Below are 27,007 nucleotides of genomic sequence, written 5' to 3' on the forward strand. Positions count from 1 at the left end.
CAGATACTGTGCCTCTGTTCCTACTGGTCTTACATACATCAAACTGTTTCCTGCTGTGCTTCAGCCTCTACTCTGCCCCAGATACTGTGCTTCTGTTCTACTGGTCTTACGTTATCAAAAGGTCTCCATGTTGTGCTAGCCTCATTCTGCCCCAGATAATGTGCCTCTGTTCTACTGGTCTTACGTTATCAAAAAGGTCTCCATGTTGTGCTAGCCTCATTTTGCCCCAGATACTGTGCTTCTGTTCTACTGGTCTTACGTTATCAAAAGGTCTCCATGTTGTGCTAGCCTCACTCTGCCCCAGATACTGTGCCTCTGTTCTACTGGTCTTACGTTATCAAAAGGTCTCCATGTTGTGCTACCCTCACTCTGCCCCAGATACTGTGCCTCTGTTCTACTGGTCTTACGTTATCCAAATGTCACCGTGTTGTGCTAGCCTCACTCTACCCCAGATACTGTGTGTGTTGTACTGCCTCATATCACCTAGCGTCTCCGTGCACAACTGAAGGTTGTACTTCTGTGTTGCATTACCCTGTGGTATAGAACATAAGTGTTGTTACAAGCACCACCTTAAGTAATATAGAATATTAGTATTGACAAGTAGGCTGACCAAGCTTTACCTATGACATTGTGTCTGCATCGTGCACGAGCCTCACTTTTTTCAAACATATTTACCTTTCCTTGTTTAAGTTATACAGCTGACACAACACATGATGTAAAAGTAGTTCTTACATGGCTCAGAATAGGATGGCACACATTGTATAAAGTAGGTCACAACAGCTTGCAGGAGGTGAAGTAGACACCAATCCCTCCTAGTTACACGCTGCCTGTACAGCTCCATCGATGTTGTCAGAATTCTGCCCTAAATACCTGGCGCGGGATGAAGCAGTTCGACTTTCAACCACGCGTTACTTCTTGGCTTTCTGCCATAAATATTTCCTCAGTCTCCACTTGCTGCAAGGTATGGAAAGAAATTATGTAGAAATATGTACCTCGGTATACCTGTTTACAATGTCTACCAAGCTAAATAGGCTACTCTCCCAACAAAAGAAACGTATAATGCCGACAGAGATACTACCGTTATATTTCAACGCTGAATTTCAACTGTATTTTTATGTTTATTTTGGAAACATCTTGTAGGCTTTATGAGTCAATGAAATATAGCGAAATTGCACACTGGGAATGCAGACTTATCCGTCTTTGGCACCAACTCGAGGAAAGTCGGTTTGGAGTGTCACATGGAGACGTGTGGTGGCGCTGAAGTCAATACCTCGTGTGACCACCGTGGGCATCAGAACTGCACGGCATCGCCTCGGCATCGAACGAATAAGTCTCAGAATCTCGTGTTGCCCAATCGCAGCCCACTCTGCCTGTAGTGCCTGTGTGCGAGTTGCTGAAGTGTCTGGGGCTGAGGGTTACGGCGTCGCACCCGTCTGTCAGGGCATCCCACAAATGTTCGATCGGGTTTAAGTCCGGTGATCTTGAGGGCCAGGGGAGCACATTGATGTTGTGGTTCTGGAGGAAGTCTCTGGTGTGACGTGCTGCTGTGTGGGGCCTGGCATTGTCCTGTTGAAACAACTCCCTCTGGCGATCAATGATTGGAAGGAGGTGTGGGCGTAGGATTTCGTCACAGTACCGTTGAGCTGTCAGGTTGCCCTGGATCATCACCAAATCACTTCTCCTACGGCAGGTGATCGCTCCCCACATCATAACACTTCCCCGGCCGAATCTGTCCACCTGGGGAACGCAAGCGTCGGCGAAACATTCACGTCGACGTCTGTACACCCGCATTCTTCAATCGCGTCGTTCCAATAGAAATCGTGATTCATCACTGAACCAGATTCTACGCCAATTCGGTAGGTTCCAGGCCTGAACGTTGGTGCACCATTGAACTCGATGTCGACGATGTTGTTGTCGAAGAACAGGGCCAAAATAAGGTCTTCTGGCACGTAAACCAGCCTCTCTCAACCTGTTCCTGTCGGTCTGTGCAGAAAGCCTCATCAATCCGGGTATTTTTCGAGCGGTACTGGTCGCCGTAGCTGTTCGATGACGCAGGTGATGTACCCGGATGTAGCGATCCTGCGCCGCAGTGGTCGCTCGAGGTCGCCCACTACGAGGGGCATCTGCTTCCGCATTCTGCCGGCGATATCTCTCCCAAAGCCGTGAAATGGTGCTTTGGTGAACATTCATGCGTCGGGCAACTGCACGTTGAGACTGGCCAGCTTCAAGCAAACCAATGGCGATATGACGGTTGGCTTCACTTAGACGTGGCATTTTGCGTTCGTCAACAATATTCCAAATACAGTGAATAATCGACAGACAGCGATCAACCTTTTATACCCATCATTGAGACTATCTGATCCCCAACTTTCACGTGCATTGCATGTGAATTGTGTATTCTGTGACACTACGCGCCGAAATTGAAAATCATGCTGTTAAATACGGGTATTTTCACGGATGGTGCGTTTTGTAGTGATGTTTCAAAACATAAACACCATAGGACTCATAAACAGAGCCAAACCTTTTGTAAAATGAATCATGTTTAAATATATTGCTACATGAAATTGCTATTTTCATGATGCGTTTCTTTTGTTGGAGAGTATATATATAAAGAATATGAAGTTGAAATATCTTTGGTAAACGTTTTCCGCAGGTACATTCTGTTCTTGCTTCTTCAGGCGGTCAGGGTTAGAGAGACTCTGTAGCACTATGACGTCAGACAGGAACATATGACGTCATGTATGGCACCAATAGCATAGTATCATGTACACACAATCAGGTTTGGTCACATAAAATGATTCGTTCAAGAGTAGAACATTATCATTGCTATAATTGAGTTTATATATCGCGAATACCTTGCACTTGCCACTACCACATTTATCTAAATGTTCACTGAGAGGAAGTTTTGGGTTGATCACTGTGGGATCGATGAAGGTTCATTCTTCTAGTGTTTTTACCGGTATAGTTCTCATTACAACCAGAACAGGTAATTACATAAATAACGTTTCTTGTGTCACAATTCATGTTTTGTTTAACAACAAATGTCTCACTGGATGTAATGTTAATAGAACTTCCTTCAAGAATACTTTCACAAGTATGACAACGGGAATCTCTAGTCAAACCTAGATGAAAATAAGACTTACTTAAAATACTTTTCATTTTTGACTTGGACTTAAAAATAGAAATGTGGCGTTTGACATTAGACATTGTGATTAGGGTTGGGGGCTTGATCTCAGTTATTGTTGTCACGTTTCTAAGCTCTAAACGTTTGCCAAAGTTATTTCAACGTCATCTTCTATTTTTTTATATGTGTGGAGTTTGAACATTTAGTCAAGGCGACCGACTGTACAAGTGTAACATGCGATCAACACCATACTTTCACACACACTATGTAGCCTGTACAAAGGTAACACGCAAACAACATGCAGTCAACACCATACTTTCACACACACTATGCAGCCTGTACAAAGGTAACACAGTAACAACATACAGTCAACACCATACTTTCACACACATTACGTAGCCTGTACAAAGGTAACACAGTAACAACATGCAGTCAACACCATAGTTTCACACACATGATGTAGCCTGTACAAAGGTAACACAGTAACAATGCAGCCTGTACAAAAGGTAACAGCCTGTACAGTAACACAGTAACAACATGCAGTCAACACCATACTTTCACACACATTATGCAGCCTGTACAAAGGTAACAAAGTAACAACATACAGTCAACACCATACTTTCACACACATGCAGCCTGTACAAAGGTAACACAGTAACAACATGCAGTCAACACCATACTTTCACACACATTATGCAGCCTGTACACAGGTAACACAGTAACAACATACAGTCAACACCATACTTTCACACACACTATGTAGCCTGTACAAAGGTAACACCGTAACAACATGCAGTCAACACTATACTTTCACACACATTATGCAGCCTGTACAAAGGTAACACAGTAACAACATACAGTCAACACTATACTTTCACACACATTATGCAGCCTGTACAAAGGTAACACAGTAACAACATGCAGTCAACACCATATTTTCACACACATTATGCAGCCTGTACAAAGGTAACACACAAACAACATGCAGTCAACACCATACTTTCACACACATTATGCAGCCTGTACAAAGGTAACACAGTAACAACATACAGTCAACACCATACTTTCACACACACTATGGAGCCTGTACAAAGGTAACACGCAAACAACATGCAGTCAACACCATACTTTCACACACACTATGTAGCCTGTACAAAGGTAACACAGTAACAACATGCAGTCAACACCATACTTTCACACACATTATGTAGCCTGTACCAAAGGTAACACAGTAACAACATGCAGTCAACACCATGCTTTCACACACACTATGCAGCCTGTACAAAGGTAACACAGTAACAACATACAGTCAACACCATGCTTTTCACACACACATGCAGCCTGTACAAAGGTAACACGCAAACAACATGCAGTCAACACCATACTTTCAAATACACAATGCAGCCTGTACAAAGGTAACACAGTAACAACATGCAGTCAACACTATACTTTCACACACATTATGCAGCCTGTACAAAGGTAACACAGTAACAACATACAGTCAACACCATACTTTCACACATATGCAGCCTGTACAAAGGTAACACAGTAACAACATGCAGTCAACAGCATACTTTCAAATACACAATGCAGCCTGTACAAAGGTAACACAGTAACAACATGCAGTCAACACTATACTTTCACACACATTATGCAGCCTGTACAAAGGTAACACAGTAACAACATGCAGTCAACACCATACTTTCACACACATTATGCAGCCTGTACAAAGGTAACACAGTAACAACATACAGTCAACACCATACTTTCACACACACTATGGAGCCTGTACAAAGGTAACACGCAAACAACATGCAGTCCAGCACCATGCTTTCACACACATTATGCAGCCTGTACAAAGGTAACACGCAAACAACATGCAGTCAACACCATACTTTCACACACATTATGCAGCCTGTACAAAGGTAACACGCCTGGAAACAACATGCAGTCAACACCATACTTTCCGCACACACTATGCAGCCTGTACAAAGGTAACACAGTAACAACATGCAGTCAACACCATGCTTTCACACACACTATGCAGCCTGTACAAAGGTAACACGCAAACAACATACAGTCAAACACCATACTTTCACACGCACACTATGCAGCCTGTACAAAGGTAACACACGCAAACAACATGCAGTCAACACCATACTTCACACACACTATGCAGCCTGTACAAAGGTAACACAGTAACAACATGCAGTCAACACCATACTTTCACACAGACTGTGCAGACTGTACAAAGGTACACGCTAAAACAACATGCAGTCAACACCATACTTTCACACACCATGCAGCCTGTACAAAGGTAACACAGTAACAACATGCACAGTCAACACCATACTTTCACACACATTATGTAGCCAATGTACAAAGGTAACTCGCATAAAACAACATACAGTCAACACCATACTTTCACACACATGGAGCCTGTACAAAGGTAACACGTAAACAACATGCAGTCAACACCATACTTTCACGCACATGCAGCCTATATAGTAAAGGTAACACAGTAACAACATGCAGTCAACACCATACTTTCACACACACTATGCAGCCTGTACAAAGGTAACACACAAACAACATGCAGTCAACACCATACTTCACACACACTATGCAGCCTGTACAAAGGTAACACAGTAACAACATACAGTCAAAACCATACTTTCACACACACTATGCAGCCTGTACAAAGGTAACACGCAAACAACATGCAGTCAACACCATACTTTCACACACACTATGCAGCCTGTACAAAGGTAACACGCAAAACAACATGCAGTCAACACCATACTTTCACACACATTACGTGCAGCCTGTACAAAGGTAACACAGTAACAACATGCAGTCAACACCATACTTTCACACACACCATGCAGCCTGTACGAAAGGTAACACAGTAACAACATGCAGTCAACACCATACTTTCACACACATTATGTAGCCTGTACACAGGTAACACAGTAACAACATACAGTCAACACCATACTTTCACACACACTATGTAGCCTGTTCAAAGGTAACACCGTAACAACATGCAGTCAAAACCATACTTTCACACAGACTATGCAGACTGTACAAAGGTAACACGCAAACAACATGCAGTCAACACCATACTTTCACACACATGCAGCCTGTACAAAGGTAACACAGTAACAACATGCAGTCAACACCATACTTTCACACACACATGCAGCCTGTACAAAGGTAACACAGTAACAACATACAGTCAACACCATACTTTCACACACACTATGCAGCCTGTACAAAGGTAACACGCAAACAACATACAGTCAACACCATACTTTCACACACATTATGGAGCCTGTACAAAGGTAACACGTAAACAACATGCAGTCAACACCATACTTTCACACACATGCAGCCTGTACAAAGGTAACACAGTAACAACATGCAGTGAACACCATACTTTCACACACACTATGCAGCCTGTACAAAGGTAACACACAAACAACATGCAGTCAACACCATACTTTAACACACATTATGCAGCCTGTACAAAGGTAACACAGTAACAACATACAGTCAAAACCATACTTTCACACACTATGTAGCCTGTACAAAGGTAACACGCAAACAACATGCAGTCAACACCATACTTTCACACACACTATGCAGCCTGTACAAAGGTAACACAGTAACAACATGCAGTCAACACCATACTTTCACACAGACTATGCAGACTGTACAAAGGTAACACGCAAACAACATGCAGTCAACACCATACTTTCACACACACTATGCAGCCTGTACAAAGGTAACACAGTAACAACATGCAGTCAACACCATACTTTCACACACATGCAGCCTGTACAAAGGTAACACAGTAACAACATGCAGTCAACACCATACTTTCACACACATTATGCAGCCTGTACAAAGGTAACACGCAAACAACATACAGTCAACACCATACTTTCACACACATGGAGCCTGTACAAAGGTAACACGTAAACAACATGCAGTCAACACTATACTTTCACACACATGCAGCCTGTACAAAGGTAACACAGTAACAACATGCAGTGAACACCATACTTTCACACACACTATGCAGCCTGTACAAAGGTAACACACAAACAACATGCAGTCAACACCATACTTTAACACACATTATGCAGCCTGTACAAAGGTAACACAGTAACAACATACAGTCAAAACCATACTTTCACACACACTATGGAGCCTGTACAAAGGTAACACGCAAACAACATGCAGTCAACACCATACTTTCACACACACTATGCAGCCTGTACAAAGGTAACACGCAAACAACATGCAGTCAACACCATACTTTCACACACATTACGTAGCCTGTACAAAGGTAACACAGTAACAACATGCAGTCAACACCATACTTTCACACACACTATGCAGCCTGTACAAAGGTAACACAGTAACAACATGCAGTCAACACCATACTTTCACACACATTATGTAGCCTGTACACAGGTAACACAGTAACAACATACAGTCAACACCATACTTTCACACACACTATGTAGCCTGTTCAAAGGTAACACCGTAACAACATGCAGTCAAAACCATACTTTCACACACACTATGGAGCCTGTACAAAGGTAACACGCAAACAACATGCAGTCAACACCATACTTTCACACACACTATGCAGCCTGTACAAAGGTAACACAGTAACAACATGCAGTCAACACCATACTTTCACACACATTATGCAGCCTGTACACAGGTAACACAGTAACAACATACAGTCAACACCATACTTTCACACACACTATGTAGCCTGTACAAAGGTAACACCGTAACAACATGCAGTCAACACTATGCTTTCACACACATTATGCAGCCTGTACAAAGGTAACACAGTAACAACATACAGTCAACACCATACTTTCACACATTATGCAGCCTGTACAAAGGTAACACAGTAACAACATGGCCAGTCAACACCATATTTTCACACACATTATGGAGCCTGTACAAAGGTAACACAGTAACAACATGCAGTCAACAACATACCACTCTTCACACACACTATGCAGCCTGTACAAGGTAACACGGTAACAACATGCAGGTCAACACCATACTTTCACACTATGCAGCCTGTAGCAAGGGTAACACGCAAACAACATACAGTCAACACCATGCTTTCACACACATGCAGCCCTGTACAAGGTAACACGCAAACAACATGCAGTCAACACCATACTTTCACACATTATGCAGCCTGTACAAAGGTAACACAGTAACAACATACAGTCCAACACCATACTTTCACTATGTGAAAGCCTGTACAAAGGTAACACGCAAAACAACATGCAGTCAACACCATACTTTCACACACACTATGCAGCCTGTAAACAAAGGTAACACAGTAACAACATGCAGTCAACACCATGCTCTCACACAGACTATGCAGGACTGTACATAAAGGTAACACGCAAACAACATGCAGTCAACACCATACTTTCACACACATGCAGCCTGTACAAAGGTAACACAGTAACAACATGCAGTCAACACCATACTTCCACACACACATGCAGCCTGTACAAAGGGTAACAATAAGTAACAACATACATTCAACGCACCATGCTTCCACACACACTATGCAGCCTGTTACCAAAGGTAACACGCAAAACAACATGCAGTCAACGCCATGCTTTCGCACACATGGAGCCTGTTACCGGGTAACACGTAAAACAACATGCAGTCAACACCATACTTTCACCGCCTATGCAGCCCCTGTACCAAAGGTAACACAGTAACAACAATGCAGTGAACACCATACTTTCACACACTATTATGCAGCCTGTTACAAGGTAACACAGTAACAACATGCAGTCAACACCATGCTTTAACACACATTATGCAGCCTGTACAAAGGGTAACACAGTAACAACATACAGTCAAAACCATACTTCTCACACACACTATGTAGCCTGTAAAGGTAACACGCAAACAACACGTGCAGTCAACACCATACCTTTCACTATGCAGCCTGTACCAAAGGTAACACAGTAACAACATGCGGTCAACACCATACTTTCACACAGACTATGCAGACCTGTACAAAGGTAACACCGCAAACAACATGCAGTCAACACCATGCTTTCAGCCACACACTATGCAGCCTGTACAAAGGTACACACAGTAACAACATGCAGTCAACACCATGCTTTCACACACATGTAGCCTGTACAAAGGTAACACAGTAACAACATGCAGTCAACACCATACTTTCACACACATTATGCAGCCTGTACAAGGTAACGCAAACAACATACAGTCAGCACCATGCTTTCACGCACATGGTTCTGTACGAAGGTAACACGTAAACAACATGCAGTCAACACCATATGCTTTCACACGCACATGCAGCCTGTACTAAAGGTAACACAGTAACAACATGCAGTGAACACCATACTTTCACACACACTGTGCAGCCTGTACAAAGGTAACACAGTAACAACATGCAGTCAACACCATGCTTTAACATTGCATTATGCAGCCTGTACAAGGTAACACAGTAACAACATACACAGTCAAAACCATACTTTCACACACACTATGTAGCCTGTACAAAGGTAACACGCAAACAACATGCAGTCAACACCATACTTTCACACACACACTATGCAGTCTGTACCAAAGGTAACACGCAAAACAACATGCAGTCAACACCATACTTTCACACACATTACGCAGACTGTACAAAGGTAACACCGTAACAACATGCAGTCAACACCATGCTTTCACACACATCTTTATGCAGCCTGTACAAGGGTAACACAGTAACAACATGCAGTCAACACCATACTTTCCACAGACTATGCAGACTGTACAAAGGTAACACGCAAACAACATGCGGTCAACACCATACTTTCACACACATGCAGCCTGTACAAAGGTAACACAGTAACAACATGCAGTCAACACCCATGCTTTCACACACATGCACCCTGTACAAAGGTAACACACCGGTAACAACATACAGTCAACACCATACTTTCACACACATTATGCAGCCTGTACAAAGGTAAACGCAAACAACATACAGTCAACACCATACTTTCACCACACATGGAGCCTGTACAAAGGTAACACGTAAACAACATGCAGTCAACACCATACTTTCACACACATGCAGCCTGTACAAAGGTAACATTGTAACAACATGCAGTGAACACTACTTTTCACACACACTATGCAGCCTGTACAAGGTAACTGCAAACAACATGCAGTCAACACCATACTTTAACACACATTATGCAGCCTGTACAAAGGTAACACAGTAACAACATACAGTCAAAAACCATACCTTTCATTAATACACACTATGTAGCCTGTACAAAGGTAACACGCAAACAAACATGCAGTCAACACCATGCTTTACCACACACACTATGCAGCCTGTACAAAGGTAACACGCAGTAACAACATGCAGTCAACACCATACTTTCCACACAGACTATGCAGACTGTACAAGGTAAACACGGTAACAACATGCAGTCAACACCATACTTTCACACACACACTATGCCGGCCTGTACAAAGGTAACATTGTTATAACAACATGCAGTCCAACACCATACTTTCACACATTGCACAGCCTGTACCCAAAGGTAACACAGTAACAACATGCAGTCAACACCATGCTTTCCGCACACATTATGTAGCCTGTACAAAGGTAACGCGCAAACAACATACAGTCAACACCCATACTTTCCACACATGGAGCCTGTACAAAGGTAACATCGCAAACAACATGCAGTCAACACTATGCTTTCACACACATGTAATATAATACCTGTACAAAGGTAACACAGTAACAACATGCAGTGAACACCATACTTTCACACACTGTGCAGCCTGCCAGCCGCAAAGGTGGCTAACAAACAAACAACATGCAGTCAGCACCATACTTTAACACACATTATGCAGCCTGTACAAAGGTAACACGCAGTAACAACATACAGTCAAACCATACTTTCCGCACACACTATGTAGCCTGTACAAAGGTAACACGCAAAACAACATGCGAGTCGAACACCATGCTTTCCACGCATACAATGCAGTCTGTACTGAAAGGTAACGCGCAAACAACATGCAGTCAACACCATACTTTCACACATTGCGTAGCCGGTACCATACCGAGGTAACTTTACCGTATTAACAACATGCGGTCAACACCATGCTCTCGCACACTATATAATATTGAGCGCTTACCGACAACATGCTATCAACACAGGTAACACAGTAACACCAGTAATACGTACAGTCAACACCATACTTTTGCACACTATGCGATGCCGCAGTACAGAAGGTAAACACAGTGAAACAACATGCAGTCAACAACATACTCTTTCACACACTATGCAGCCTGTACGAAGGTAACACGCAAAACAACATACAGTCAACACCATACTCACGTTATACGCACATGCAGCCTGTACAAAACGGTAACACGCAAACAACATGCAGTCAACACCAGTAACAACATGCATCAACACATTACGCTGGCAGCCTGTACAAGGTAACACAGTAACAACATAGCGAGTGAACACCATACGTTCGCACGCACTATGTAGCCTGCCACAAAGGTAACACGCAAACAACATGCAGTCAACACCATACTTTCACACACACTATGCAGCCTGTACAAAGGTAAATACAGTAACAACATGCAGTCAACACCATACTTTCCACACAGACTATGCTTAGACTGAAAATAAAAGGTAACACGCAAACAGCATGCAGTCAACACCATACTTTCACACACACTATGCAGAAGCCTGTACAAGGTACCACAGTAACAACATGCAGTCAACACCATACTTTCACGCACATGCAGCCTGTACAAAGGTAACACAGTAACAACATACAGTCAACACCATACTTTCACACACACATTATGCAGCCTGTACTAAAGGTAACACGCAAACAACATACAGTCAACACCATGCCTCTTTCACCACACATGGAGCCTGTTACCGGGTAACACGTAAACAACATGCAGTCAACACCATTAACTTTCACTGCATTGCAGCCTGTACAAAGGTAACACAGTAACAACATGCAGTGAACACCATACTTTCACACACACGTAATGCAGCCTGTACAAGGTAACACACAAACAACATGCAGTCAACACCTCATGCTTTAACACACTATGCGAGCCTGTACGAGGTAACACAGCAACAACATGCAGTCAAAACCATACTTTCACACACACACTATGCAGCCTGTACAAAGGCAACACGCAAAACAACATGCAGTCAACACCATACTTTCACACACACTATGCAGCCTGTACAAAGGTAACACAGTAACAACATGCAGTCAACACCATACTTTCACACAGATTATGCAGACTGTACCAAGGTAACACGCAAACAACATGCAGTCAACAACCATACTTTCACACACACTATGCAGCCTGTACAAAGGTAACACGTGGTAACAACATGCAGTCAACACCATACTTTCACAACACATGCAGCCTGTACAAAGGTAACACAGTAACAACATGCAGTGAACACCATACTTTCACACACTATGTAGCCTGTACAAAGGTAACACACAAACAACATACAGTCAACACCATACTTTAACACACACATGGAGCCTGTACAAAGGTAACACGTAAACAACATACAGTCAACACCATGCTTTCACATGCATGGGGCCGCAACAAAGGTAACACAGCAAACAACATGCAGTCACGCACACTTTCACACACACTGTGCAGCCTGTACAAAGGTAACACACAAACAACATGCAGTCAACACCATACTTTCACACACATTATGCAGCCTGTTACAAAGGTAACACGGTAACAACATACAGTCAAAAACCATACTTTCACACACTTATGTAGCCTGTACACAGGTAACACGCAAACAACATGCAGTCAACACCATGCTTTCACACACACTATGCAGTCTGTACAAAGGTAACACGCAGTAACAACATGCAGTCAACACCATACTTTCACACACTACGTGAAAGCCTGTACAGTTAAGGTAACACCGTAACAACATGCAGTCAACACCATACTTTCACACACGTTATGCAGCCTGTACAAAGGTAACACAGTAACAACATGCAGTCAACACCATACTTTCACACACACACCTATGCAGCCTGTACAAAAGGTAACACGCAAACAACAATGCAGTCAACACCATGCTTTCACACGCTATGCAGCCTGTACCGAGGTAACGCGCAAACGACATGCAGTCAACACCATGCTTTCCGCACACGCTATGTGGGCTGTACAAGGGTAACGCAGTAACAACGTACAGTCAACACCATGCTTTCACGCACATATGAAGCCGCAATACCAAAGGTAACACGCAAAAATAACAGTCAACACCATACCATACACTATGTAGCCTGGTACAAAGGTAACACGCAAACAACATGCAGTCAACACCATACTTTCACACACACTATGCAGCCTGTACAAAGGTAAATACAGTAACAACATGCAGTCAACACCATACTTTCACACAGACTGTGCAGACTGTACCAAAGGTAACACGCAAACAACAATGCAGTCAACACCATACTTTCACGTACATGCATGCAGCCTGTACAAAAGGTAACACAGTAACAACAATGCAGTCAACACCATACTTTCACACACATTGTGCAGCCTGTACAAAGGTAACGCGCAAAACAACATACAGTCAACACCATACTTTCCGCACACATGGGCCTGTACAAAGGTAAGGCACGTAAACAACGGCAGTCGGTCACTATGCTTTCAACACATGCAGCCTGTACAAAGGTAACGTAACAACGTACTGTGAACACCATACTTTCACACACTATGCAGCCTGTACAAAGGTAACACATAAAACAACATGCAGTCAACACCATGCTTTAACACACATTATGCAGCCTGTCGTAAAAGGTAACACAGTAAACAACATACAGTCAAAACCATACTTTCACACACACTATGTAGCCTGCAATAACAAAGGTAACACGCAAACAACATGCAGTCAACACCATACTTTCACACACTATGCAGCACTGTACAAAGGTAACACAGTAACAACATGCAGTCAACACTCCACTTCTCACACAGACTATGCAGACTGTACAAAGGTAACCACGCAAAACAACATGCAGTCAACACCATGCTTTCACGCACACCATGCAGCCTGTACAAAGGTAACACGGTAACAACATGCAGTCAACACCATGCTTTCACACACATGCACCCTGTACAAAGGTAACACAGTAACAACATGCAGTCAACACCATACTTTCACACGTTACATTGTAAGCTGGCCTGTTACCAAGGTAACACGCGCAAACAACATACAGTCAACACCATGCTTTCACGCACACATGGAGCCTGTACAAAGGTAACACGTAAAACAACATGCAGTCAACACTATACTTTCCGCACATGGAGCCTGTACAAAGGTAACACATTAACAACATGCAGTCAACACCATACTTTAACACATTATGCAGCCTGTACAAAGGTAACACAGTAACAACATGCAGTCAACGCCATGCTTTCACGCACACTATGCAGCCTGTTACAAGGTAACACGCAAACAACATGCACCAGTCAACACCATGCTTTCCGCACACACATGCAGCCTGTACAAAAGGTAACACGCAAACAACATGCAGTCAACACCATGCTTTCACACACATCATGCAGCCTGTACAAAGGTAACACAGTAACAACATACAGTCAACACCATACTTTCACACACACTATGTAGCCTGTACCGCAAGGTGCCACGCAAACAACATGCAGTCAACACCATGCTTTCACGCACACTATGCAGCCTGTACAAAGGTAACACAGTAACAACATGCAGTCAACACCATACTTTCACACACACTATGCAGCCTGTACAAAGGTAACACGCAAAAAAAATGCAGTCAACACCATGCTTTCACACACACTATGTAGCCTGTACAAAGGTAACGCACGCAAACAACATGCAGTCAACACCATGCTTTCACGCACACTATGCAGCCTGTACAAAGGTAACACAGTAACAACATGCAGTCAACACCATGCTTTCACACAGACTGTTACTTCAGACTGTACCAAAGGTAACACGCAAAACAACATGCAGTCAACACCATGCTTTCACACACATATGCAGCCTGTACAAAGGTAACACGTGCTAACAACATGCAGTCAACACCATACTTTCACGCACATTATGCAGCCTGTACAAGGTAACACGCAAACAACATACAGTCAACACCATACTTTCACACATGGAGCCTGTACAAAGGTAACACGTAAACAACATGCAGTCAACACTATACTTTCACACACATGCAGCCTGTACAAAGGTAACACGGTAACAACATGCAGTGAACACCATACTTTCACACACACTATGCAGCCTGTACAAAGGTAACACACAAACAACATGCCAGTCAACACCATACTTTAACACACATTATGCAGCCTGTACAAAGGTAACACAGTAACAACATACAGTCAAAACCATGCTTTCACACACACTATGGAGCCTGCACAAGGTAACACGCAAACAACATGCAGTCAACACCATACTTTCACACACACTATGCAGCCTGTACAAAGGTAACACGCTAACAACATGCAGTCAACACCATACTTTCACGCACACATTACGTAGCCTGTACAAAGGTAACACAGTAACAACATGCAGTCAACACCATACTTTCACACACACTATGCAGCCTGTACAAAGGTAACACAGTAACAACATGCAGTCAACACCATACTTTCACACATTATGCAGCAGCCTGTACACCAGGTAACACAGTAACAACATACAGTCAACACCATGCTTTCACACACACGCTATGTAGCCTGTTCAAGGTAACACCGCAAAACAACATGCAGTCAAAACCATGCTTTCACACAGACTATGCAGACTGTACAAAGGTAACACGCAAAACAACATGCAGTCCAACACCATACTTTCACACACATGCAGCCCTGTACAAAGGTAACACAGTAACAACATGCAGTCAACACCATGCTTTCACACATAACATGCAGCCTGTACAAAGGTAACACCAGTAACAACGCCACAGTCAACACCATGCTTTCACACATTATGCAGCCTGTACAAAGGTAACGCGCAAAACAACATACAGTCAACACCATACTTTCACACATGGAGCCTGTACAAAGGTAACACGTAAACAACATGCAGTCAACACCATACTTTCACACATGCAGCCCTGTACAAAGGTAACACAGTAACAACATGCGGTGAACACCATACTTTCACACTATGCAGCCTGTACAAAGGTAACACACAAACAACATGCAGTCAACACCATGCTTTAACATCACATTATGCAGCCTGTACAAAGGTAACACAGTAACAACATACAGTCAAAACCATACTTTCACACACACTATGTAGCCTGTACAAAGGTAACACGCAAACAACATGCAGTCAACACCATGCTTTCACACACACTATGCAGCCTGTACAAAGGTAACACAGTAACAACATGCAGTCAACACCATACTTTCACACTATGCAGACTGTACAAGGTAACACCGCAAACAACATGCAGTCAACACCATACTTTCACACACTATGCAGCCTGTACAAAGGTAACACAGTAACAACATGCAGTCAACACCATACTTTCACACACATGCAGCCTGTACAAAGGTAACACAGTAACAACATGCAGTCAACACCATACTTTCACACACATTATGCAGCCTGTACAAAGGTAATACGCAAACAACATACAGTCAAACCATACTTTCACACACATGGAGCCTGTACCAAAGGTAACACGTAAACAACATGCAGTCAACACTATACTTTCACACGCATGCAGCCTGTACAAGGTAACACAGTAACAACATGCAGTGAACACCATGCGCTTTCACGCACTATGCAGCCTGTCCAAGGTAACACACAAACAACATGCAGTCAACACCATACTTTACACACATTATGCAGCCTGTACAAAGGTAACACAGTAACAACATACAGTCAAAACCATGCTTTCACACACACTATGGAGCCTGTACAAAGGTAACACGCAAACAACATGCAGTCCAACACCATACTTTCACACACACTATGCAGCCTGTACAAAGGTAACACGCAAACAACATGCAGTCAACACCATGCTTTCACACACATTATGTAGCCTGTACTGCAAAGGTAACACAGTAACAACATGCAGTCAACACCATACTTTCACACACTATGCAGCCTGTACAAAGGGTAACACAGTAACAACATGCAGTCAACACCATGCTTTCACACATTATGTAGCCTGTACACAGGTAACACAGTAACAACAATGCAGTCAAAACCATACTTTCACACACACTATGGAGCCTGTACAAAGGTAACGCAAACAACATGCAGTCAACACCATACTTTCACACACACTATGCAGCCTGTACAAAGGTAACACAGTAACAACATGCAGTCAACACCATGCTTTCACACATTATGCAGCCTGTACAAAGGTAACACAGTAACAACATACAGTCAACACCATACTTTCACACGCTATGTAGCCTGTACAAGGTAACACCGTAACAACATGCAGTCAACACTATGCTTTCACACACATTATGCAGCCTGTACAAAGGTAACACAGTAACAACATACAGTCAACACCATACTTTCACACATTATGCAGCCTGTACAAAGGTAACACGGTAACAACATACAGTCAACACCATATTTTCACACACACATTATGGAGCCTGTACAAGGTAACACAGTAACAACATGCAGTCAACAACATGCTTTCACACACACTATGCAGCCTGTACCAAGGTAACACAGTAACAACATGCAGTCAACACCATACTTTCACACACTATGCAGCCTGTACCAAAGGTAACACGCAAACAACATACAGTCAACACCATACTTTCACACACATGCAGCCTGTACAAAGGTAACACGCAAACAACATGCAGTCAACACCATACTTTCACACACATTATGCAGCCTGTACAAAGGTAACACAGTAACAACATACAGTCAACACCATACTTTCACACACACTATGTAGCCTGTACAAAGGTAACACGCAAACAACATGCAGTCAACACCATACTTTCACACACACTATGCAGCCTGTACAAAGGTAACACAGTAACAACATGCAGTCAACACCATACTTTCACACAGACTATGCAGACTGTACAAAGGTAACACGCAAACAACATGCAGTCAACACCATGCTTTCACACATGCAGCCTGTACAAAGGTAACACGGTAACAACATGCAGTCAACACCATACTTTCACACACATGCAGCCTGTACAAAGGTAACACAGTAACAACATACAGTCAACACCATACTTTCACACACATTATGCAGCCTGTACAAAGGTAACACGCAAACAACATACAGTCAACACCATACTTTCACACACATGGAGCCTGTACAAGGTAACACGTAAAAACAACATGCAGTCAACACCATACTTTCACACACATGCAGCCTGTACAAAGGTAACACAGTAACAACATGCAGTGAACACCATACTTTCACACACACTATGCAGCCTGTACAAAGGTAACACACAAACAACATGCAGTCAACACCATACTTTAACACACATTATGCAGCCTGTACAAAGGTAACACAGTAACAACATACAGTCAAAACCATACTTTCACACACACTATGTAGCCTGTACAAAGGTAACACGCAAACAACATGCAGTCAACACCATACTTTCACACACTATGCAGCCTGTACAAAGGTAACACAGTAACAACATGCAGTCAACACCATACTTTCACACAGACTATGCAGACTGTACAAAGGTAACACGCAAACAACATGCAGTCAACACCATACTTTCACACACACTATGCAGCCTGTACAAAGGTAACACAGTAACAACATGCAGTCAACACCATACTTTTCACACATGCACCCTGTACAAAGGTTGTAACACAGTAACAACATGCAGTCAACACCATGCTTTCACACACACACTGTGTAGCCTGTACAAAGGTAACACACAAACAACATGCAGTCAACACCATACTTTAACACACATTATGCAGCCTGTACAAGGTAACACAGTAACAACATACAGTCAAAACCATACTTTCACACACACTATGTAGCCTGTACAAAGGTAACACGCAAACAACATGCAGTCAACACCATACTTTCACACACACTATGCAGTCTGTACAAAGGTAACACGCAAACAACATGCAGTCAACACCATACTTTCACACACATTACGTAGCCTGTACAAAGGTAACACCGTAACAACATGCAGTCAACACTATGCTTTCACACACATTATGCAGCCTGTACAAAGGTAACACAGTAACAACATACAGTCAACACCATACTTTCACACACATTATGCAGCCTGTACAAAGGTAACACAGTAACAACATACAGTCAACACCATATTTTCACACACATTATGGAGCCTGTACAAAGGTAACACAGTAACAACATGCAGTCAACAACATACTTTCACACACACTATGCAGCCTGTACAAAGGTAACACAGTAACAACATGCAGTCAACACCATACTTTCACACACTATGCAGCCTGTACAAAGGTAACACGCAAACAACATACAGTCAACACCATACTTTCACACACATGCAGCCTGTACAAAGGTAACACGCAAACAACATGCAGTCAACACCATACTTTCACACACATTATGCAGCCTGTACAAAGGTAACACAGTAACAACATACAGTCAACACCATACTTTCACACACACTATGTAGCCTGTACAAAGGTAACACGCAAACAACATGCAGTCAACACCATACTTTCACACACACTATGCAGCCTGTACAAAGGTAACACAGTAACAACATGCAGTCAACACCATACTTTCACACAGACTATGCAGACTGTACAAAGGTAACACGCAAACAACATGCAGTCAACACCATACTTTCACACACATGCAGCCTGTACAAAGGTAACACAGTAACAACATGCAGTCAACACCATACTTTCACACACATGCAGCCTGTACAAAGGTAACACAGTAACAACATACAGTCAACACCATACTTTCACACACATTATGCAGCCTGTACAAAGGTAACACGCAAACAACATACAGTCAACACCATACTTTCACACACATGGAGCCTGTACAAAGGTAACACGTAAACAACATGCAGTCAACACCATACTTTCACACACATGCAGCCTGTACAAAGGTAACACAGTAACAACATGCAGTGAACACCATACTTTCACACACACTATGCAGCCTGTACAAAGGTAACACACAAACAACATGCAGTCAACACCATACTTTAACACACATTATGCAGCCTGTACAAAGGTAACACAGTAACAACATACAGTCAAAACCATACTTTCACACACACTATGTAGCCTGTACAAAGGTAACACGCAAACAACATGCAGTCAACACCATACTTTCACACACACTATGCAGCCTGTACAAAGGTAACACAGTAACAACATGCAGTCAACACCATACTTTCACACAGACTATGCAGACTGTACAAAGGTAACACGCAAACAACATGCAGTCAACACCATACTTTCACACACACTATGCAGCCTGTACAAAGGTAACACAGTAACAACATGCAGTCAACACCATACTTTCACACACATGCACCCTGTACAAAGGTAACACAGTAACAACATGCAGTCAACACCATACTTTCACACACACTGTGCAGCCTGTACAAAGGTAACACACAAACAACATGCAGTCAACACCATACTTTAACACACATTATGCAGCCTGTACAAAGGTAACACAGTAACAACATACAGTCAAAACCATACTTTCACACACACTATGTAGCCTGTACAAAGGTAACACGCAAACAACATGCAGTCAACACCATACTTTCACACACACTATGCAGTCTGTACAAAGGTAACACGCAAACAACATGCAGTCAACACCATACTTTCACACACATTACGTAGCCTGTACAAAGGTAACACAGTAACAACATGCAGTCAACACCATACTTTCACACACACTATGCAGCCTGTACAAAGGTAACACCGTAACAACATGCAGTCAACACCATACTTTCACACACATTATGCAGCCTGTACACAGGTAACACAGTAACAACATGCAGTGAACACCATACTTTCACACACACTATGCAGCCTGTACAAAGGTAACACAGTAACAACATGCAGTCAACACCATACTTTCACACACTATGCAGCCTGTACAAAGGTAACACGCAAACAACATACAGTCAACACCATACTTTCACACACATGCAGCCTGTACAAAGGTAACACGCAAACAACATGCAGTCAACACCATACTTTCACACACATTATGCAGCCTGTACAAAGGTAACACAGTAACAACATACAGTCAACACCATACTTTCACACACACTATGTAGCCTGTACAAAGGTAACACGCAAACAACATGCAGTCAACACCATACTTTCACACACACTATGCAGCCTGTACAAAGGTAACACAGTAACAACATGCAGTCAACACCATACTTTCACACAGACTATGCAGACTGTACAAAGGTAACACGCAAACAACATGCAGTCAACACCATACTTTCACACACATGCAGCCTGTACAAAGGTACCACAGTAACAACATGCAGTCAACACCATACTTTCACACACATGCAGCCTGTACAAAGGTAACACAGTAACAACATACAGTCAACACCATACTTTCACACACATTATGCAGCCTGTACAAAGGTAACACGCAAACAACATACAGTCAACACCATACTTTCACACACATGGAGCCTGTACAAAGGTAACACGTAAACAACATGCAGTCAACACCATACTTTCACACACATGCAGCCTGTACAAAGGTAACACAGTAACAACATGCAGTGAACACCATACTTTCACACACACTATGCAGCCTGTACAAAGGTAACACACAAACAACATGCAGTCAACACCATACTTTAACACACATTATGCAGCCTGTACAAAGGTAACACAGTAACAACATACAGTCAAAACCATACTTTCACACACACTATGTAGCCTGTACAAAGGTAACACGCAAACAACATGCAGTCAACACCATACTTTCACACACACTATGCAGCCTGTACAAAGGTAACACAGTAACAACATGCAGTCAACACCATACTTTCACACAGACTATGCAGACTGTACAAAGGTAACACGTAAACAACATGCAGTCAACACCATACTTTCACACACACTATGCAGCCTGTACAAAGGTAACACAGTAACAACATGCAGTCAACACCATACTTTCACACACATGCACCCTGTACAAAGGTAACACAGTAACAACATGCAGTCAACACCATACTTTCACACACATTATGTAGCCTGTACAAAGGTAACACGCAAACAACATACAGTCAACACCATACTTTCACACACATGGAGACTGTACAAAGGTAACACGTAAACAACATGCAGTCAACACTATACTTTCACACACATGGAGCCTGTACAAAGGTAACACAGTAACAACATGCAGTCAACACCATACTTTAACACACATTATGCAGCCTGTACAAAGGTAACACAGTAACAACATGCAGTCAACACCATACTTTCACACACACTATGCAGCCTGTACAAAGGTAACACGCAAACAACATACAGTCAACACCATACTTTCACACACATGCAGCCTGTACAAAGGTAACACGCAAACAACATGCAGTCAACACCATACTTTCACACACATCATGCAGCCTGTACAAAGGTAACACAGTAACAACATACAGTCAACACCATACTTTCACACACACTATGTAGCCTGTACAAAGGTAACACGCAAACAACATGCAGTCAACACCATACTTTCACACACACTATGCAGCCTGTACAAAGGTAACACAGTAACAACATGCAGTCAACACCATACTTTCTCACACTATGCAGCCTGTACAAAGGTAACACAGTAACAACATGCAGTCAACACCATACTTTCACACACATGCAGCCTGTACAAAGGTAACACAGTAACAACATGCAGTCAACACCATACTTTCACACACATTATGTAGCCTGTACAAAGGTAACACGCAAACAACATACAGTCAACACCATACTTTCACACACATGGAGCCTGTACAAAGGTAACACGTAAACAACATGTAGTCAACACCATACTTTCACACACATGCAGCCTGTACAAAGGTAACACAGTAACAACATGCAGTGAACACCATACTTTCACACACACTATGCAGCCTGTACAAAGGTAACACACAAACAACATGCAGTCAACACCATACTTTAACACACATTATGCAGCCTGTACAAAGGTAACACAGTAACAACATACAGTCAAAACCATACTTTCACACACACTATGTAGCCTGTACAAAGGTAACACGCAAACAACATGCAGTCAACACCATACTTTCACACACACTATGCAGCCTGTACAAAGGTAACACGCAAACAACATGCAGTCAACACCATACTTTCACACACATTACGTAGCCTGTACAAAGGTAACACAGTAACAACATGCAGTCAACAGCATACTTTCAAACACACTATGCAGCCTGTACAAAGGTAACACAGTAACAACATGCAGTCAACACCATACTTTCACACAAATTATGCAGCCTGTACAAAGGTAACAAAGTAACAACATACAGTCAACACCATATTTTCACACACATTATGCAGCCTGTACAAAGGTAACACACAAACAACATGCAGTCAACACCATACTTTCACACACATTATGCAGCCTGTACAAAGGTAACACAGTAACAACATACAGTCAACACCATACTTTCACACACACTATGTAGCCTGTACAAAGGTAACACGCAAACAACATGCAGTCAGCACCATACTTTCACACACACTATGCAGCCTGTACAAAGGTAACACGCAAACAACATGCAGTCAACACCATACTTTCACACACATAATGTAGCCTGTACAAAGGTAACACAGTAACAACATGCAGTCAACACCATACTTTCACACACACTATGCAGCCTGTACAAAGGTAACACAGTAACAACATACAGTCAACACCATACTTTCACACACATTATGCAGCCTGTACAAAGGTAACACGCAAACAACACACAGTCAACACCATACTTTCACACACATGCAGCCTGTCCAAAGGTAACACGCAAACAACATGCAGTCAGCACTATACTTTCACACACATTATGTAGCCTGTACAAAGGTAACACAGTAACAACATGCAGTCAACACCATACTTTCACACACACTATGTAGCCTGTACAAAGGTAACACAGTAACAACATACAGTCAACACCATACTTTCACACACACTATGCAGCCTGTACAAAGGTAACACGCAAACAACATACAGTCAACACCATACTTTCAGACACATGCAGCCTGTACAAAGGTAACACACAAACAACATGCAGTCAACACCATACTTCCACACACATTATGCAGCCTGTACAAAGGTAACACAGTAACAACATACAGTCAACACCATACTTTCACACACACTATGTAGCCTGTACAAAGGTAACACAGTAACAACATGCAGTCAACACCATACTTTCACACACATTATGGAGCCTGTACAAAGGTAACACAGTAACAACATACAGTCAACACCATACTTTCACACACATTATGCAGCCTGTACAAAGGTAACACAGTAACAACATGCAGTCAACACCATACTTTCAGACACATTATGTAGCCTGTACAAAGGTAACACAGTAACAACATGCAGTCAACACCATACTTTCACACACACTATGCAGCCTGTACAAAGGTAACACAGTAACAACATGCAGTCAACACCATACTTTCACACACACTATGCAGCTGGACAAAGGTAACACGCAAACAACATGCAGTCAACACCATACTTTCACACACATTATGCAGCCTGTACAAAGGTAACACAGTAACAACATACAGTCAACACCATACTTTCACAAACACTATGTAGCCTGCACAAAGGTAACAAGCAAACAACATGCAGTCAACACCATACTTTCACACACACTATGCAGCCTGTACAAAGATAACACGCAAACAACATGCAGTCAACACCATACTTTCACACACACTATGCAGCCTGTACAAAGGTAACACAGTAACAACATACAGTCAACACCATACTTTCACACACATGCAGCCTGTACAAAGGTAACACAGTAACAACATACAGTGAACACCATACTTTCACACACATTATGCAGCCTGTACAAAGGTAACACGCTAACAACATGCAGTCAACACCATACTTTCACACACACTATGCAGCCTGTACAAAGGTAACACGCAAACAACATACAGTCAACACCATACTTTCACACACATGCACCCTGTACAAAGGTAACACGCAAACAACATGCAGTCAACACCATACTTTCACACACATGCAGCCTGTACAAAGGTAACACAGTAACAACATACAGTCAACACCATACTTTCACACACACTATGCAGCTTGTACAAAGGTAACACGCAAACAACATGCAGTCAACACCATACTTTCACACACATTATGCAGCCTGTACAAAGGTAACACAGTAACAACATACAGTCAACACCATACTTTCACACACACTATGTAGCCTGTACAAAGGTAACACGCAAACAACATGCAGTCAACACCATACTTTCACACACACTATGCAGCCTGTACAAAGGTAACACACAAACAACATGCAGTCAACACCATACTTTCACACACACTATGCAGCCTGTACAAACGTAACACGCAAACAACATGCAGTCAACACCATACTTTCACACACATTATGTAGCCTGTACAAAGGTAACACAGTAACAACATGCAGTCAACACCATACTTTCACACACACTATGCAGCCTGTACAAAGGTAACACAGTAACAACATACAGTCAACACCATGCTTTCACACACACTATGCAGCCTGTACAAAGGTAACACGCAAACAACATACAGTCAACACCATACTTTCACACACATGCAGCCTGTACAAAGGTAACACGCAAACAACATGCAGTCAACACCATACTTTCACACACATTATGCAGCCTGTACAAAGGTAACACAGTAACAACATACAGTCAACACCATACTTCCACACACACTATGTAGCCTGTACAAAGGTAACACGCAAACAACATGCAGTCAACACCATACTTTCACACACACTATGCAGCCTGTACAAAGGTAACACGCAAACAACATGCAGTCAACACCATACTTTCACACACACTATGCAGACTGTACAAAGGTAACACGCAAACAACATGCAGTCAACACCATACTTTCAAACACACTATGCAGCCTGTACAAAGGTAACACAGTAACAACATGCAGTCAACACCATACTTTCACACACATGCAGCCTGTACAAAGGTAACACAGTAACAACATGCAGTCAACACCATACTTTCACACACATTATGCAACCTGTACAAAGGTAACACGCAAACAACATACGGTCAACACCATACTTTCACACACATGCAGCCTGTACAAAGGTAACACGTAAACAACATGCAGTCAACACCATGCTTTCACACACATGCAGCCTGTACAAAGGCAACACAGTAACAACATGCAGTGAACACCATACTTTCACACACTATGCAGCCAGTACAAAGGTAACACACAAACAACATGCAGTCAACACCATACTTTCACACACATTATGCAGCCTGTACAAAGGTAACACAGTAACAACATACAGTCAAAACCATACTTTCACACACACTATGTAGCCTGTACAAGGTAACACGCAAACAACATGCAGTCAACACCATACTTTCACACACACTATGCAGCCTGTACCAAGGTAACACGCAAACAACATGCAGTCAACACACATACTTTCACACATTACGTAGCCTGTACAAAGGTAACACAGTAACAACATGCAGT

At 42.5% G+C, this 27,007-nt stretch overlaps 1 protein-coding gene across 1 annotated transcript in view; it reads left to right on the forward strand.

Annotated features, from left to right (window-relative positions):
* The first annotated feature begins 843 nt into the window (after positions 1-843).
* The window catches only part of LOC124286922, a 63,301-nt gene continuing 37,137 nt past the window's right edge, over positions 844-27,007 (forward strand). Inside the window, exon 1 of the mRNA XM_046723383.1 lies at positions 844-961. Coding sequence (XP_046579339.1) covers positions 844-961 — 118 coding nt within the window. The remainder of the gene's footprint in view (positions 962-27,007) is intronic.

This window comes from Haliotis rubra, unplaced genomic scaffold, assembly GCF_003918875.1.
Source record: "Haliotis rubra isolate DU_JTF1 unplaced genomic scaffold, ASM391887v1 Scf1103, whole genome shotgun sequence".
Taxonomy (NCBI): Eukaryota; Metazoa; Mollusca; class Gastropoda; order Lepetellida; family Haliotidae; genus Haliotis; species Haliotis rubra.